Genomic DNA, 13,361 nt, shown 5'->3' with positions numbered 1-13,361 from the left:
TCAAACGCGTCGCCAGTCGCTGCTCCTCAAACGCGTCGCCAGTCGCTTCTCCGGGCCCAGGGTCCCACACTGCGTTTTCCATCTCAGATCTGTGAACTTTTATCCCAGGAAACCACTGCTTGTTCCATTCCTGCGTGACCACCCCATCAAGGTTTTCCAGTGGCATCTTAGCATTTGGGGAGAATTCTGCAGCTATCGAGATTGTAATACAATCTGATACAGTAAGGAGAACTAACTGTTCATCAACTTAACTGTTACGGACACACTAAAACCTAATATACATGCCATAATCCATGATAAAATGCATCTGATATAACAGGAAGAAATTTCAGGTAAGCACTCAATTTCAAAGGACTGTAAGTACTCAGTTAAAAATATGTGCGTCATAAGGATTGTCCCTTGTTTAAAATATATCTACCACAAAAACTAAAGAGTTATTTTTATGAGTATTAAATAAATAAACACTTCTAGTTAAAATATATGTTACCTTTAAAGTACAACAAATTACTGTAAAATTCGGAAGGCTAAACCAACTATTCATTCACCATCTCATGGACTCCCTGGGTTTGAAGTTGGGGAGTATCTAAGGTGGGTCCTTACAGCTTGAGGGTTTCTCTGTGGTCAGTGATGTCAGCCAGGAGTGGTGGTCACCAGCAGGCCTAACTGGAGCGAGGACGGTTCTGAGATGGGAGCCTCAGTGTCTTGCCTGTGGACTTCTCCATAAGGTACTGACTGTCCCCCGAGGGACTGCTTCAGAGAAAGCGAGGCACAGGCCAGTCTCTCTAGGTCACGTGTCCTCATCTGGCAACGTCCCACTGGCTGCCCGGGGAAGCCCTGCCCTGTGGGGGAGGGACTAGAAAGGCCGCGGACACCAGGCAGCAAGGATGGGGCGGGGGACCTCAGAGGCTGTCACAGCGAGCACACCCTCTCACGGCACACAAACAGGGCAGCTTTCCCTTTGTACTCCAGGAAAAGCCTCTAGAGAATTTCCCCCAAATTCTCGAGGTGTTTGATTCTGTCTGCAGAGGAGTCCCGTGGCTCTGGAGGCCACCCTGTCACACCCAAGGGTGGGAAAGGGAGGCGCCCACAGATTCAACAACCCGAGGGCACAAGTGAGTCTCTTACCAACCACCATCAGTGTGAATTCAAAACCTTTCTTCACTGACTTTCGGTGAACTTGATTGGGAAGGTTTGCAAATCCAACATATCCAGGAGTTTCTGGATTTATAAACTGAGTTGGTTGTTGCTAAAAAAGGAACAATTAAACACCTTATTAGTTGCTTTTAACATATTATTAAACCTGTGACAAACATAGATACCATTAGTTTTCACAAATCAAAAAAGTATACACATAAATCAATACTTCCAAAAAGTCACTGCTATCAGAAAGCTTAACACCATTTAAAAAACCAATCCAATATCATTTCATACCTACACGCTGACCTAAAATAACATTTCTGTTAAGCTGTTCAGCAACACACCAAAGATACATTAACTCGTCTCAGTACCATTTCAATCTTGACGTGAGCAACTGTCCATAGAGTGAAAGAAAAGCCAGTCAAACTTACAAAGTAAGGCCCAACTGACAGTGGTTTCACCCATCAAACTCAGCGAAAGAGCAGCTTCAGGAGAAGCAGGAAACAGCCCTGTCTCCTGCAGAGGCCCAGCTCCCCAGAGTGGAGCCAGCGGTGAGGCAGGCCACCGAGGGGCACCAAGCTGGGACGGAGAGAAAGAGGACGGAGAGAAAGAGGACGGAGAGCCTCTCGGAGAGCCCCTCGGAGAGCCTCTCGGCAGCCTGTCGCGAGGGGACACCGCACTGCGCGGACGCGAACACTGAGGAGTCTAGGCTGTGGCTTACTGACCACGGCAAAAAAGCGAGACGCAGCGGCAGAGACTTATTAAACGTAAAGCGAGACGCAGCGATAGAGACTTATTAAACGTGAAAGGCAAGATTTAGAATGGTATTTCCTTTGAGATATATTAACATATTCACATGTGCATGCACACAGATATAAAAACAATATTCACAAATGTTACAAGTGGTTATTCTGAATAACAGAATTATGGTTATTATTTTCTTTTCCGCTTATCAAAGATCCATACTGATGCCTATATAAAAAATGAAAATCACTATGATGTTTCTGTATCGCAGTAACAAACACCCAAAGACTTAAAAATAAAAGGCAAAGAGAAACAATGATCTTGCAACTCTAACCACCAATTCTGCTTTTCTCGACCTGTCTTTTAGAATCGACTTCTTTTAGGGCTCTAGGCTGATTTGTGAGAGCTGACATAAGACAATTTATCAAGTCTGAGAACCCCATCAATTCCATCATGATAAATTATTACAATTTTAAAATTATTATTTGAATGGTCTGCCAGGTATAATCTAAGGAGGCTAAACAGATCATCATTAATGCTTTTAGAAACAAATTGAAAATCTGAAGAAAGATACCTCAAACCTTTTAGGATGACAGTTAAACTAGAACTGTCTTAATCAATCAAACATTAGTTATACAATGAATCAAATAAATCTTGACTATAAAAGGTTTGAAAGCAAAGCAGTTTTTCTCCTTATACTGTGGATACATGATGAAGTACGATCTCTTACCTTAGACATCTTTAGTGAAGTTTCGTCAATCTGTAAAAAAAAAAAAAAAAAATTACATTCACACACACATACTTAATACAGTACAAATGATATGCAATTACACACGAAGCGCCAACAGCTTCTGTTTCACTCGGCTTCTCATTACATCAAATACTTCCCCTGAAATGATTAAATTTTCACCCCTCATTGTCTAAATTAGGTATAAAAAATTAAGCTAAGGAAAGTGACATTTATATGCACGTATACACATGTATTCCACATCCTCAGCAATACCTTTTTTAGTACTGCTTATACATTAGGCACTAGATATGCAGTAGGAAAAAAAGACAAAGTCCCACAACCTCTGGAATTGTGTAATTTCCTTTCTTTCTCTGAAAACTCTGCACATGGAAGATTCCTGTCGGCATCTATCTGTCTGCTGCCCGCTGGGGAGGGTACCTGAGCTCCACAGACTAGACTCTGATCCTGGGGCACACAGAGCCAGCAGCTACGCTTAGAAGTAAAGGAGAAAGGACTGAAGGTGCCTGAGGGTTTGAACCATCGGAGACAGGGACCATGCTGGCCAGCCTTGGTAAAAAGTCAGAGATGTGAATGCCTTCACATCGGATTCTTTCTGGCGCTTAGAAAACAACTTTCCCTTTCCTGACTCTCCGTTATCCCCCAGATGGATATATTCATTCCTGAATACTGCACAAAGTTTCCTTTTTGAATGGAAATGGTCCCAACCAGCCCCGAAAAAATGGTTAAGCAAGGTTAAGACAGTTAGAATTTGTAACTCTAACTCCCTGGCATGATGTCACAGAAGACAAGGGCAGAGCCTGGGTTCTCCCTTCCAGGTGCCCTTGAAAAGGCAACCAGAGGGGAGGAGGCGGCTGGAAGGTGCTTCTTCCTAGGGCAGAGCATCACCGAGAGTGGGAGGATGCTGGGTGAATCGAGCACACACAGGAAGGACCGCTACTGACCAAGGAGGCAGGTAAAGCTCCATCCAGGCTGCCCAAAGCGCTTCAGCCAAGGCAGCACAACCAATGCATGCCTACGACACAGCAGGAATGCTGGGCAACCAGAGAAGCAGGAGAGGAAGGGCTCCTCGGAAGGAAGAGCCAGAAAGGAAGCGTCGAAGAGCCTGGGAACAGATCGTGGGTGTGAGGACTCCAGGGTAAGAAGACGGGGCCCCCCGACAGTGTGCCCTTTCCCGGCCTCCAGGATGAGCTTAACAGGGAGGAGAACGATCGGAACCAAGAAAAGTACAGCACTGTGATGAAGATGCAAGCTGCCGTTCCGTCCCTACGTTGTATCCGACTCTCTGCCACCCTCGGACTGCAGCACGCCAGGCTCCTCCGTCTTCCACCGTCTCCCGGACCCTGCTCAAACTCCTGTCCACTGGGTCGGGGATGCCATCCAACCATCTCATCCTGTTGCCCACTTCCCCTCCTGCCCTCAACCTCTTCCGTCTTTCCCAGCATCAGCATCAGTGTCTTTCCCACTGAATCAGCTCCTTGCATCTGGTGGCCAAAGTTTTGGAGCTTCAAATTACAGTTTTCCAAATAACACTTTCTGGACCTAAAATCCATGATTTCCAAACTCAAACTGTGGTAGCTGAACTGATGAAAGGTCATAGTAGAGACTTGAAATGTGACAGGGAAGACCAAATACAAGACACTTTAGTGCACGAGGCAAACAAGAGAGAGAGATAGATCGTGGGTAGAGGATAGCCTCAAAGGAAACGGCGAGGAAATGTACTTGTTAGCAGCAAGACTTCCTCCCGTGACTAAGAGGGACCGATGGAGGAAAAGAAAGCAGTAGTAACAGAAGAAACACTTTCCAAGAAGAGCAAGCTCAGGTCCACCTGGAGTTGTGTAACACAGGAATGAAATTAAGATCTCTTGAATGTGAATAGAAGGGACATCCTAGAGGAATACTGTTCACAGTCCAGAATTTTAAATATGAAACTTCTGCAGCAAAACCTAAGAGCTGGGGGCAGGAGTAAGACCGGAGGGCTGAAATCTTTAAGGGGCAGAAGGGAGCAGTCAGATGGAATTCAGATGGTCCCGGCAGAAGCAGCAGCAGACACTCTGCTTTACATAAGAAAGAGATAAGCAACTGACAATGAAAGGAAAGGGAAGGCAGCCATTAAACAAAACTTACTTCCAAATTAAGAGAAAAAGATGAAAGACCAACTTGATCAAACCAGTAAAAATATGGAAAAGAAACAAAAATTCAAGAGTCTCAGTCATCAGTTTAAACGTGAATTCTCTCCTTAAAAGAGGAGACAGGTTGGGGTAGGGTGGCGGGCAGGGACGCCAGAAAACCAGGGAACATTACCTAAGAAACACGCGTCAAAAAAAAGTAGCTGAAAAAAAGATGCTGAAAACAAAGGAAGAGATACGAAGCCAGTGCAAACACAAAGAACAGGGAGAGATACTGTCAGTATTAACCAGGGCGGGATTTAAAGGGAAGTGCGGCATTTATGGAGAAGGCAAGGGCACCCACTCCAGCACGCTTGCCTGGAGAATCCCGGGGACAGGGGAGCCTGGTGGGCTGCAGTCTATAGGGTCGCACAGAGTCGGACACAACTGAAGCAACTTAGCGGCAACAGCGGCATTTATAAGAGGAACAGTTTATAAAAATAAAATATTCAGAAACCTGCACCCATGAACACTTACATCAGATAAACACACAGAACAGAGACTATGCGAACTTAAGGGAAGTGCAGCTCCGGTGGAAGGCCTAACAGCTTCTCCCAGAGCTGGACAGTCGCCAGTGAGCACAGTGTGCCAGGGACTGCCACTGTTCGTGTCCACAGGTCACTCTCGCTGAAACAGAGACGGAAAGGAGCTCTTGGCTGTTCAGAACATTCCTGGATAACCCTTGGGTCAAAGAGGGTAGCGAAAGCAAAGCCCTAAGTCATCTAGAAAGCTGAGGAAAGAAGACAATCGCAAAAGGCGCACGACACGGCACAGGCTCGAGACTCGGGCTCACGCATTTCATTATTGAAGAGCAATGAAAATAAGAACTGGACAATAACCCAACAGAACAGCAAACAAACCCAAAGTTGGTTCTCTGAAACAAATTACTCACAAGTGCCATTAAGGAAAAAAGAATTACTGCAAAGAAGGTATAACACAGTCACAGGGACCACAGGTATGAAGATGGCCACAAACTTGAAAATCCAAAGAAACGCCTGATTCCTTAGACACTGTAAATGACCAAAAGTGAACCAAGAACTGAAAGCCTGACTAGACAAACATCACTGAACAGCAGAATAAAGAACCTACCAATGAAAGAGGGACCACTAGTGGACAGAATCGCAATCAACGTCATCCAAACCTGAACAGATAAACGCCCACGTGACCTTGACCTAGGGCGCTACGGAAGAAGAGGAAGCACTCCAGTTTATCTTACGAAGACAGCACAACTCCAGGACAGACCCAGATGAAGAAACGGTGAGCAAGTGGGCTGGCTGCAGGTCAATCTCACTCAAGACTATGAATGCAAAATCCTCAATGAAATACTTGCTAGCAATTATAAGCCAGAAATGGACCAAAAGCAGCTATTGATGCAAGCTGTTACAACAAATTAGAGAAAACCATATGTGAATACATGCTGAGGACCAAGGTGATAAAACTCAGCAACCAACTCTAAGAAAAACACTAAGCGAGGAAGCTGCTTAATACCTTTCAGATCTCTAAACAGTAGATGCTGAATTATTTTAATTGCAACCACTAATTAGGAAGGGATGCCCCTTACCACCATAGTTGTCTTAAAACACTTATGAAAAATTCCAAACATATACAAAAATAGAACCCCACATAACACCCTCAAATATCCCCTCAGCCACTGTTCCCATCATTGATTATGAATACTAGATAGTTCTAAAAAGTTCTATTCTGTACTAGCGATGAGTACCAAGAAATGGAAATGGCAGGGGGGAGGGGAATGCCATTGATAACAGAGTAGAAACAAAACAAGTGTAGGAACAAATCTAGACAGAAAACAGGCCTTGCAAAAGTAATTCATTTTTATTTTCGTAAATTAGTACATAAACGTGGTCTAATCCCAGATGGACTTCCTAATGATGTTTTTTTCCTGTAAGGACTGGGTAAAATGGCTTTCAAGTTCACCTGAAGAATAAGCGCCTGAGGACAGATAGGGAGACCAGCTGTCACAGACGCCTGCTTCAAGGCAACCCAGAGTGGCCGAGGACTGTCGCCCAGTCTTTCTGGAGCTTCCGCGTGCCCGCCCTCGCTGACCTCGGGGCCCCTGCCTGTGCTCTGACCAACATCAAGGGAGCACCCTGATAACACTGAATCTGGAGCACACGTGAGCCCAGGACTGGGGCTCCCCCCAGGCAAGAAGGGGTCCATCAGCCCGACCGGTTACCTCTCACTAAGCCTCATCTTGATGGACACACATGGGGAGAACGAGACGACTACTACCTGGAACAGGATGTGAATTTTTAAAAACCATTTGTCTGATTTTTAATTCTACCAAGTTTCTCTTATCACAACGCATTTCTTTCATACAATACTAAGGATTTTTTCCCCTTGAAATATAATTTGGACGCACTATGATTTTCCAACAGTTTAAGTTATTAACTGATTACTCTAAGATGAAAGTTGAAAGAAGTTCAACATTCTTCTGTTGAACTTCTTAACTACCTGCTTATCAGTGAGAAAGTCTCAATCCAGCAACACAAAAAATGCCAAGCACTGTGATTAGTTCAAACCTTGGAAGAAGACCAATCAGTTCCCCAAACCTCAGAAATTCAGTTAAAGGAAAACTTTATGCACTCAGGTTGTACTCATTCTAAATAACAGAAATTGCTTAAAGTTCTTCTCTCCTGGACCCACGGCTTCCTTCTTCCAGACAGCAATAGCACGCCAACACGCAGAAGTCAACTCTTCTAAAGCAAACAGAGGCAGAGAACAGCTGGCTAAAACTCGGTTCTTGGCAACAGAAACCTGCTTTGCTGAGTGGCATTTATGTGAATCAGTGGACCACCGCAAGCCACCCTTCACTGACATGTCATCCTTGCAGCTCCACACGCTCCCCTGATGTACAAACGACCCTGCAACGTAGGGCCTCAGGGTCTGTAGTCCCTCACGCAGAGCCCCTGGAGCACTCAGCATTCAGCCTTCGGGTCTCACAGTACACCACAAACGCTCTTCACCACACAGCAGCACCCCACAATTAAATGCCTTTTCTCTAATGACAGCATGACTATCAGCAGAAAATGAGACAAAAACGGCTTCATCCCAATTCTGCCTCCAGATGACTTCTCACATTCTTTTCTCTCTAGAAAAAAAGCCAAAACCAACTTTTTCTTTTCCAGCAGCTTTTGTTTTTCGAGTTGGGTACAAAAAGGGCCTGAATCACATTTATTAAAGACCACACAGAGAGGTTCGTGCCTATGGGTCCTATCCCCATTTCCGTAGATCACTCTGCTAGTTTAAGAACTGTCAGAATGCAAATTGGACAGAAAAATGAAAAAAATAAAATACAAATTACGATAAAGTTAATGCGGAGAAGATCACTGGCGGGTTCACTGAGAGTTAGGAGGCTGCATGATGCAAAGAAAGCCTGAGTGGGAGCTACCAAAACCGGAAAGAACAGAACCTCAGACCACAAACAGGAGGAGTGGGCCTGCACGACCCCACACCATCGCTATCATCTCTCCTGAGGACCGCGTGCGGGTGGGGGTGGGGCTACTTTGGGCCCTGACTTTGTCTGGAGGTATCGTGAGCGTCTGCGTCGTTCGAGAGAGCTCCGAAAGTCGGCTATGTGCGGGTCACCGTGCCAGGCAACGAGTAATGCTGGGCAGCTCCGCGCCCCTGCCCCTCGCAGGACGGCGACCACACGGAGCAGCAGAGGCTGAAATCGGGCCAACACCTCCTTCGGGGAAAGTCTAATCCGGGCCGAGTCCGGGGCAACAAAGCCAGTACCAGGCAGCGAACGCTGGAAACAAGCGGCCCCAGGCTCGAGGCAAGCTCTGTACCAGGGCAGACAAGGACCCCCGCAGCTGGAAGTAAAGTAACAACTCAGCGTGGAGGGGCCCGTGTCCACGTCTGGGGGACCCCGACAAGGTGGGGGAGACGAAAACTGGGCGGAAAGCCACAGGTCGGCCCCACCTCGGGCCTGCAGGAGAACCGACTGCCTCGCCCCCGCCACGGCGCTCCCGCCCGCCCCCGGAGTCCGCGCTGCACCGGCCTCCTCCCCCCAGTCCTGTCCACCGCCGAGCGGAGGGGCGGCCGAGGCCCCGCGCACTTCCTCTCGGCCGGGGCGGGCGGGAGGGGGAAGCGCCCACGTCGGCCCGACCCGCACCGTCCCTTCCGGACTACGTCCGCCGGCGAGCGCGCGGCGCCCCGGCCCCACTGCTCACCACGCCCCGCACAACTCCCCCGGGGTTAGCGAGGGCCACTCGGCTTCCCCGTGGACACACCCCGCCGCCTCCGCCCGCGCCAGGGCCCCGGGGGCGGGAAGGGCCGGGGGCCCGCACCGGCTAGGGGAGAGGTGAGCGGGAAGGCCCGGGGAGCTGGGAGGGCCGGGGAGGGGGGAAGACCCGAGAGTGGGGAAGGCCTGGGGAGATCCGGGGGGCGCGGGGAGGCCCGGGGGGATCCGGGAAGCGGGGGGAGATCAGGGGAGCGGGGTAGCCGGGGGTGTATCCGGGGAGGTGGGCGGAGGCCGGGGAGTCGAGAAGGCCCAAGAGCCCAGGCCGGCCGCCCCTCCTCCGCCCGCGTGTCTTCTGGAGCGACCACGGCCCGGAGCGGGCGCCGGCCCAGCGGCGTCGGCCCCCAGCTCGGGCCTCCCAGGCGGCCGGGCCCCACGGGGACGTACTCACCGCCGCCTCGCCGAAGAAGGGAGCCCAATCGACCGCTCTGCAGACCCACCCAGCGCCCGCCGCGCGCTCGCGCCCCGCCCCGCCCCGCCGCGTGCGCGGGCGGATTGAGTCATCACGCCGCCCCGCCTCCTTGCCAACGCTTTCCTCCCCGCCCCGCCCCGCCAGCTCCCAAGTGCGCAGGCGCAGCCTCGGCGCGCCCCCCCCACCCCGTTTCCGCCTCTGCGCAGGCGCCTTGCCCCTCCCACGGCGATTGGCCATATAGAGGCTGGGGGGTGGGGGGGAGGTCAAGCGTAGCCGCTTCTCCTTTACCAAGATGGCGGCTCGTCCCTGTTTCGCCACAGTTCCTACCTTATGAGCTTGATTTCCTTACACTGATAAGAGAGGAACAGGTAATGTAACACTTTGCCTTGTGGATAACTAGAATGAGGGGAAGAGAGTTTCTTTAGATGGAGCTTAGTGACCAGGGAGGAGGAGAGAGGCGGACGGGGAATAGGGCAGGTGGCAGTAAGAGTTCGGAACGACCACGGGGAGGGGGGACCTTTCGCATCTGAGTCTCTCCTCCAGGAAGATGGCGGCAGCACCGAGCAGGGAATGCCGGAGCTGGGCCGGGGAGGGATGGCGAGCGGCCCGGCCGGGCTGCTCTAGCCCCGGGCCGCCGTCGTCTCGGTGGTCGGGCCCGCGCCTCCATTGGCTGCCGCGGGTCACGTGGGCCTGCGGCGCCTACGCGGACCATAGAGTTGGGCGCCCGTCCCCGGGGACGTGGCCTTGTTGAGCCCGGGGCTGGGGCCCGCTCCTGACGGGAGGGAGGGAGGGTGGGCGGGGGGCCCCCGTCTTTCGCTAGGTGAGGCCTGGGGGCTCCTCCAAGCCCACTGCGGCTGCGCGGCTCGGGGCGGGAGGGCCACGTGCCCGGCGGGGGCCGGCCTTGTCTGGCCGATTTACCCCGGCTCCCGCGACCTGCAGGCCCGGGAGGCTGGGCGCGGATGCCTCGACTGTCAGTAAACACGACTGTGGAGTTTCCACTGGGCGCCCGCGCGGTGCGGGGAGCCGGGAGGTGCTTGTGCCCAAAGGGCGTCCTGACGAGGCGTCTTTGGAAAGTGAAGCGCTCAGGGCCCGGCTTCCCCTCCCGGCCCACTCGGGGGATGGGAAGGGCAGCCCCTGCGTGGCGTCCTGGCGCCACGTAAAACCGGTGGAAGGCCGGCCTCTGTGTCTTGTTAAGCACCGTCCGAAGGAATGTAGATGAGTCTTAGCAGAATCCTCAGGAACAGGGTGGTTTACCCTTGAGGTCCTCGGTTCGTGTCCTCGGCTGCCCTCAGGATCGCCTGCACCTGCGGCGGTGTCCGCAGCGGGACACGACGGGACGGGCGCTTCCTCTGCAGCTGGCTTTCTGAGGCCCTGTCACGACGGGGTGCGTCACAGTTAGGGTTTTGTCTGAGGCAGCCGGGAGTGCTCTTCTACGGAACAAGCTCCATGTGGGTTTCTGGCAGCAACCTGGGCTAATGAGACGTTGGACGAAGTCTAGTGCTCAGGGTGGTGTTTGGTGACTGAGCACGAAGCACCCCCACGCTAAGCTCAAGAAGTACGGTTTATATTAGAGTCCTAAAGTAGTTGAGAAGCTATTTGGTTCAGAATGGCTTCCGTTGTTTGAACTCCCAGTTCTCCGGATCTGAGACATCAACCACCCGCTTATCACGAGAGTTTTAGGTTTGGAGAAAACTGAGCGTACCCCCTCAAGTCTTGAAGGACACTTGAAAGCCATTGGAAACAGCGAAGATGAAACTTGCCTGTAACTTGCTGTTAGTTCCGCTCTGTGTCACGCCCTTTCGGGGCTTACCTCCTCTCTAATCAGGCTGAGGTCACCTGAGTGAAGGAAAGCGCTCCTAAGATGTCGCTGGCCCTCATTCCTGGGCACTCGGAGACCCCGCTGGATCCTTGTCGCAGCGTGCCCTCTAAGGGGCCAGGCTGACCTCTCAGCGTCCTGATGGGAGAATTTCTTCTTGAACCATCAAGTATTTTGTTTCTCCTTGGGTTTTGTTGTTTGGGGTTTCTGGTGGTCTGACTTTCACCTCATGACTACTTCAAGGGTAGAAAATATTTTTAAAAAACTTACTGGAAATGGCACTGTGCCATACTCTTAAGGTTTCTGAGGATGCGTAGTAAAGAGGACATAGACCTTTGTTTTTTCTTTTCCTCAAGCAGTTTGTGGTCTAATAGGGGAGACAGCCTTGTAAAGGAGTAGGCTACAGTGCTCTAAGTGCGGCAGTGGAAGTACGTACAAGGTATGGAGTAGGAAAGGGGCTTCCCTGCTGGCTCAGACAGTGAAGAACCTGCCTGTAATGCAGGAGAGCCAGGTTCTGTCCCTGGGTCAGGAAGACCCCCTGGAGGAGGGCATGGCAACCCACTCCAGTCTTCTTGGCCTGGAAAATTCCATGGACGGTGGAGCCGGGTGGGCTGCAGTTCATATAGGGTCATAAAGAGTTGGATACAACTGAGCAACAACCACTTTCACTTTCGGGGAGTAGGAAAAGGGGGCAGGGATTGCCTGTTGGAAAATCTTCACAGAGAACCTTGTCCTGAAACTGGGGTTTCGAAGATGAACAGGAGCTCTTCCAGGTGGACTGTGCTGGAAGGGACCAGCTTATGCAAAGGGGACAAGCAGCTGGTATCTGAGGTGACATGCCCTCAAGAGGTTGAGAGTTTGTACCGCTGGTTTTAACACTCTGACTTGGTGTCACAGGGTTGGTGAACACTCTGACTTGGACAGGATTTCAACGGATTGGTGTCCACCAAGATGACTTGGTGATGTTTAGTCACAAGCAGATCGCACAGACTCACTGTTAATGACCGAGAACCTCTGTATACTTAGACATTTGGTGTGGCCCAGTCAGCACACAGTCACCTCACAGAGCTAATGATCAGAGAGAGGCTCTTCCTTTTCCTGTGAAGAGATAACCTGGCCCCTGGAAGAAGCGGAGCACACAGCTCAAGTCCAGCTGCTGAGTTCTGGAAGCAAAAAGTCCAAGGTACATGTTGTAAAACTTTTTGATCAAATATAGAAAGAACCTTAATGTATCTTTTCTCTTGAATCATAAAAGTGCTACAGCATTGAACATTTGAAGACCAAGAAAAGAACTAAATTTTTTTATGTATATGCCATTTGAAACCTTGATTATATAAGTTGTTTCGAGCTGAAGTAAGATTTTCATTTCTCTTTACCTTTTTGTATTTTAGTATCAGATACATTTTAGGGGTGCTATTTCCAGTCAGCTGCTGTCTACCAGGCGCGTTAGCGTTAGTCGATGCCATTTGGCGAACGAGACCTGCCTAGGCACACTGCTAGTCGTCCTGCTGTTGCTTGCTGAGAGTCTGGCAGTAGCGCATGGGCCATTCATGCTCCCCCTTAGTACTGGTATTGGCACTCATGGTTTTTTAAAGTTAAAAATTAATTTTAGTTCAAACCAGGATTATATCTTCATGCACCTTTTAAAAGATCAAATAAACCTGGAAAGACTTGAAAGAAAGAAAACCTATCAATTTCCTTCCTCTGATCATGTGTCCTCCCCTGCAGAACACCTGTCTTTTCATGTTTTAAATGTATTTTTATTTGGAGGATAATTGCTTTACAGTGTTGTTGGTTTCTGCCGCACAACAGCAGCACTGTCGATCGGTCCTAAGTGAGTCTACATGTAGCCCTGCCTCTTGCCCCCCCCCAGGTTGTCACGAAGCACAGGGCGGGCTCTCCATGCCACACAGCAACTTCCCCCCAGCTGTTTCTGTTACTGTTCAGTCGCTCAGTCGTGTCCAACTCTTAGCGAACCTCATGGACTGCAGCACGCCAGGCTTCCCTGTCCTCTACCATCTCCCGGAGCTTCCTCAAACCTCATGTCCATGGAATCGGTGATGCCGTCCAACCAT

General features: G+C 50.3%; 2 protein-coding genes across 3 annotated transcripts in view; one reads left to right on the top strand and one right to left on the bottom strand.

Annotated features, from left to right (window-relative positions):
* Positions 1-9,523, bottom strand: part of SEPTIN2 (septin 2) — a 27,718-nt gene extending 18,195 nt beyond the window's left edge. Inside the window, exons 1-3 of the mRNA XM_040232028.1 lie at positions 9,450-9,523; positions 2,612-2,641; positions 1,126-1,246 (exon numbers count right to left, since the gene is read on the bottom strand). Coding sequence (XP_040087962.1) covers positions 1,126-1,246; positions 2,612-2,620 — 130 coding nt within the window. The 5' untranslated portion in view covers positions 2,621-2,641; positions 9,450-9,523. The remainder of the gene's footprint in view (positions 1-1,125; positions 1,247-2,611; positions 2,642-9,449) is intronic.
* A 174-nt stretch (positions 9,524-9,697) lies between these two features.
* The window catches only part of LOC120856672 (high density lipoprotein binding protein), a 59,489-nt gene continuing 55,825 nt past the window's right edge, over positions 9,698-13,361 (top strand). For both annotated transcript variants that reach the window (XR_005719459.1, XM_040232026.1), the window contains exon 1: positions 9,698-9,838. The gene's annotated coding sequence lies outside the window, so the exon portion shown is untranslated. The remainder of the gene's footprint in view (positions 9,839-13,361) is intronic.

Source organism: Oryx dammah, unplaced genomic scaffold, assembly GCF_014754425.2.
Source record: "Oryx dammah isolate SB20612 unplaced genomic scaffold, SCBI_Odam_1.1 HiC_scaffold_28, whole genome shotgun sequence".
Lineage (NCBI taxonomy): Eukaryota > Metazoa > Chordata > Mammalia > Artiodactyla > Bovidae > Oryx > Oryx dammah.
Note: the sequence above shows the minus strand (reverse complement) of the source record. Positions and strands in the feature narration are given on the sequence as shown.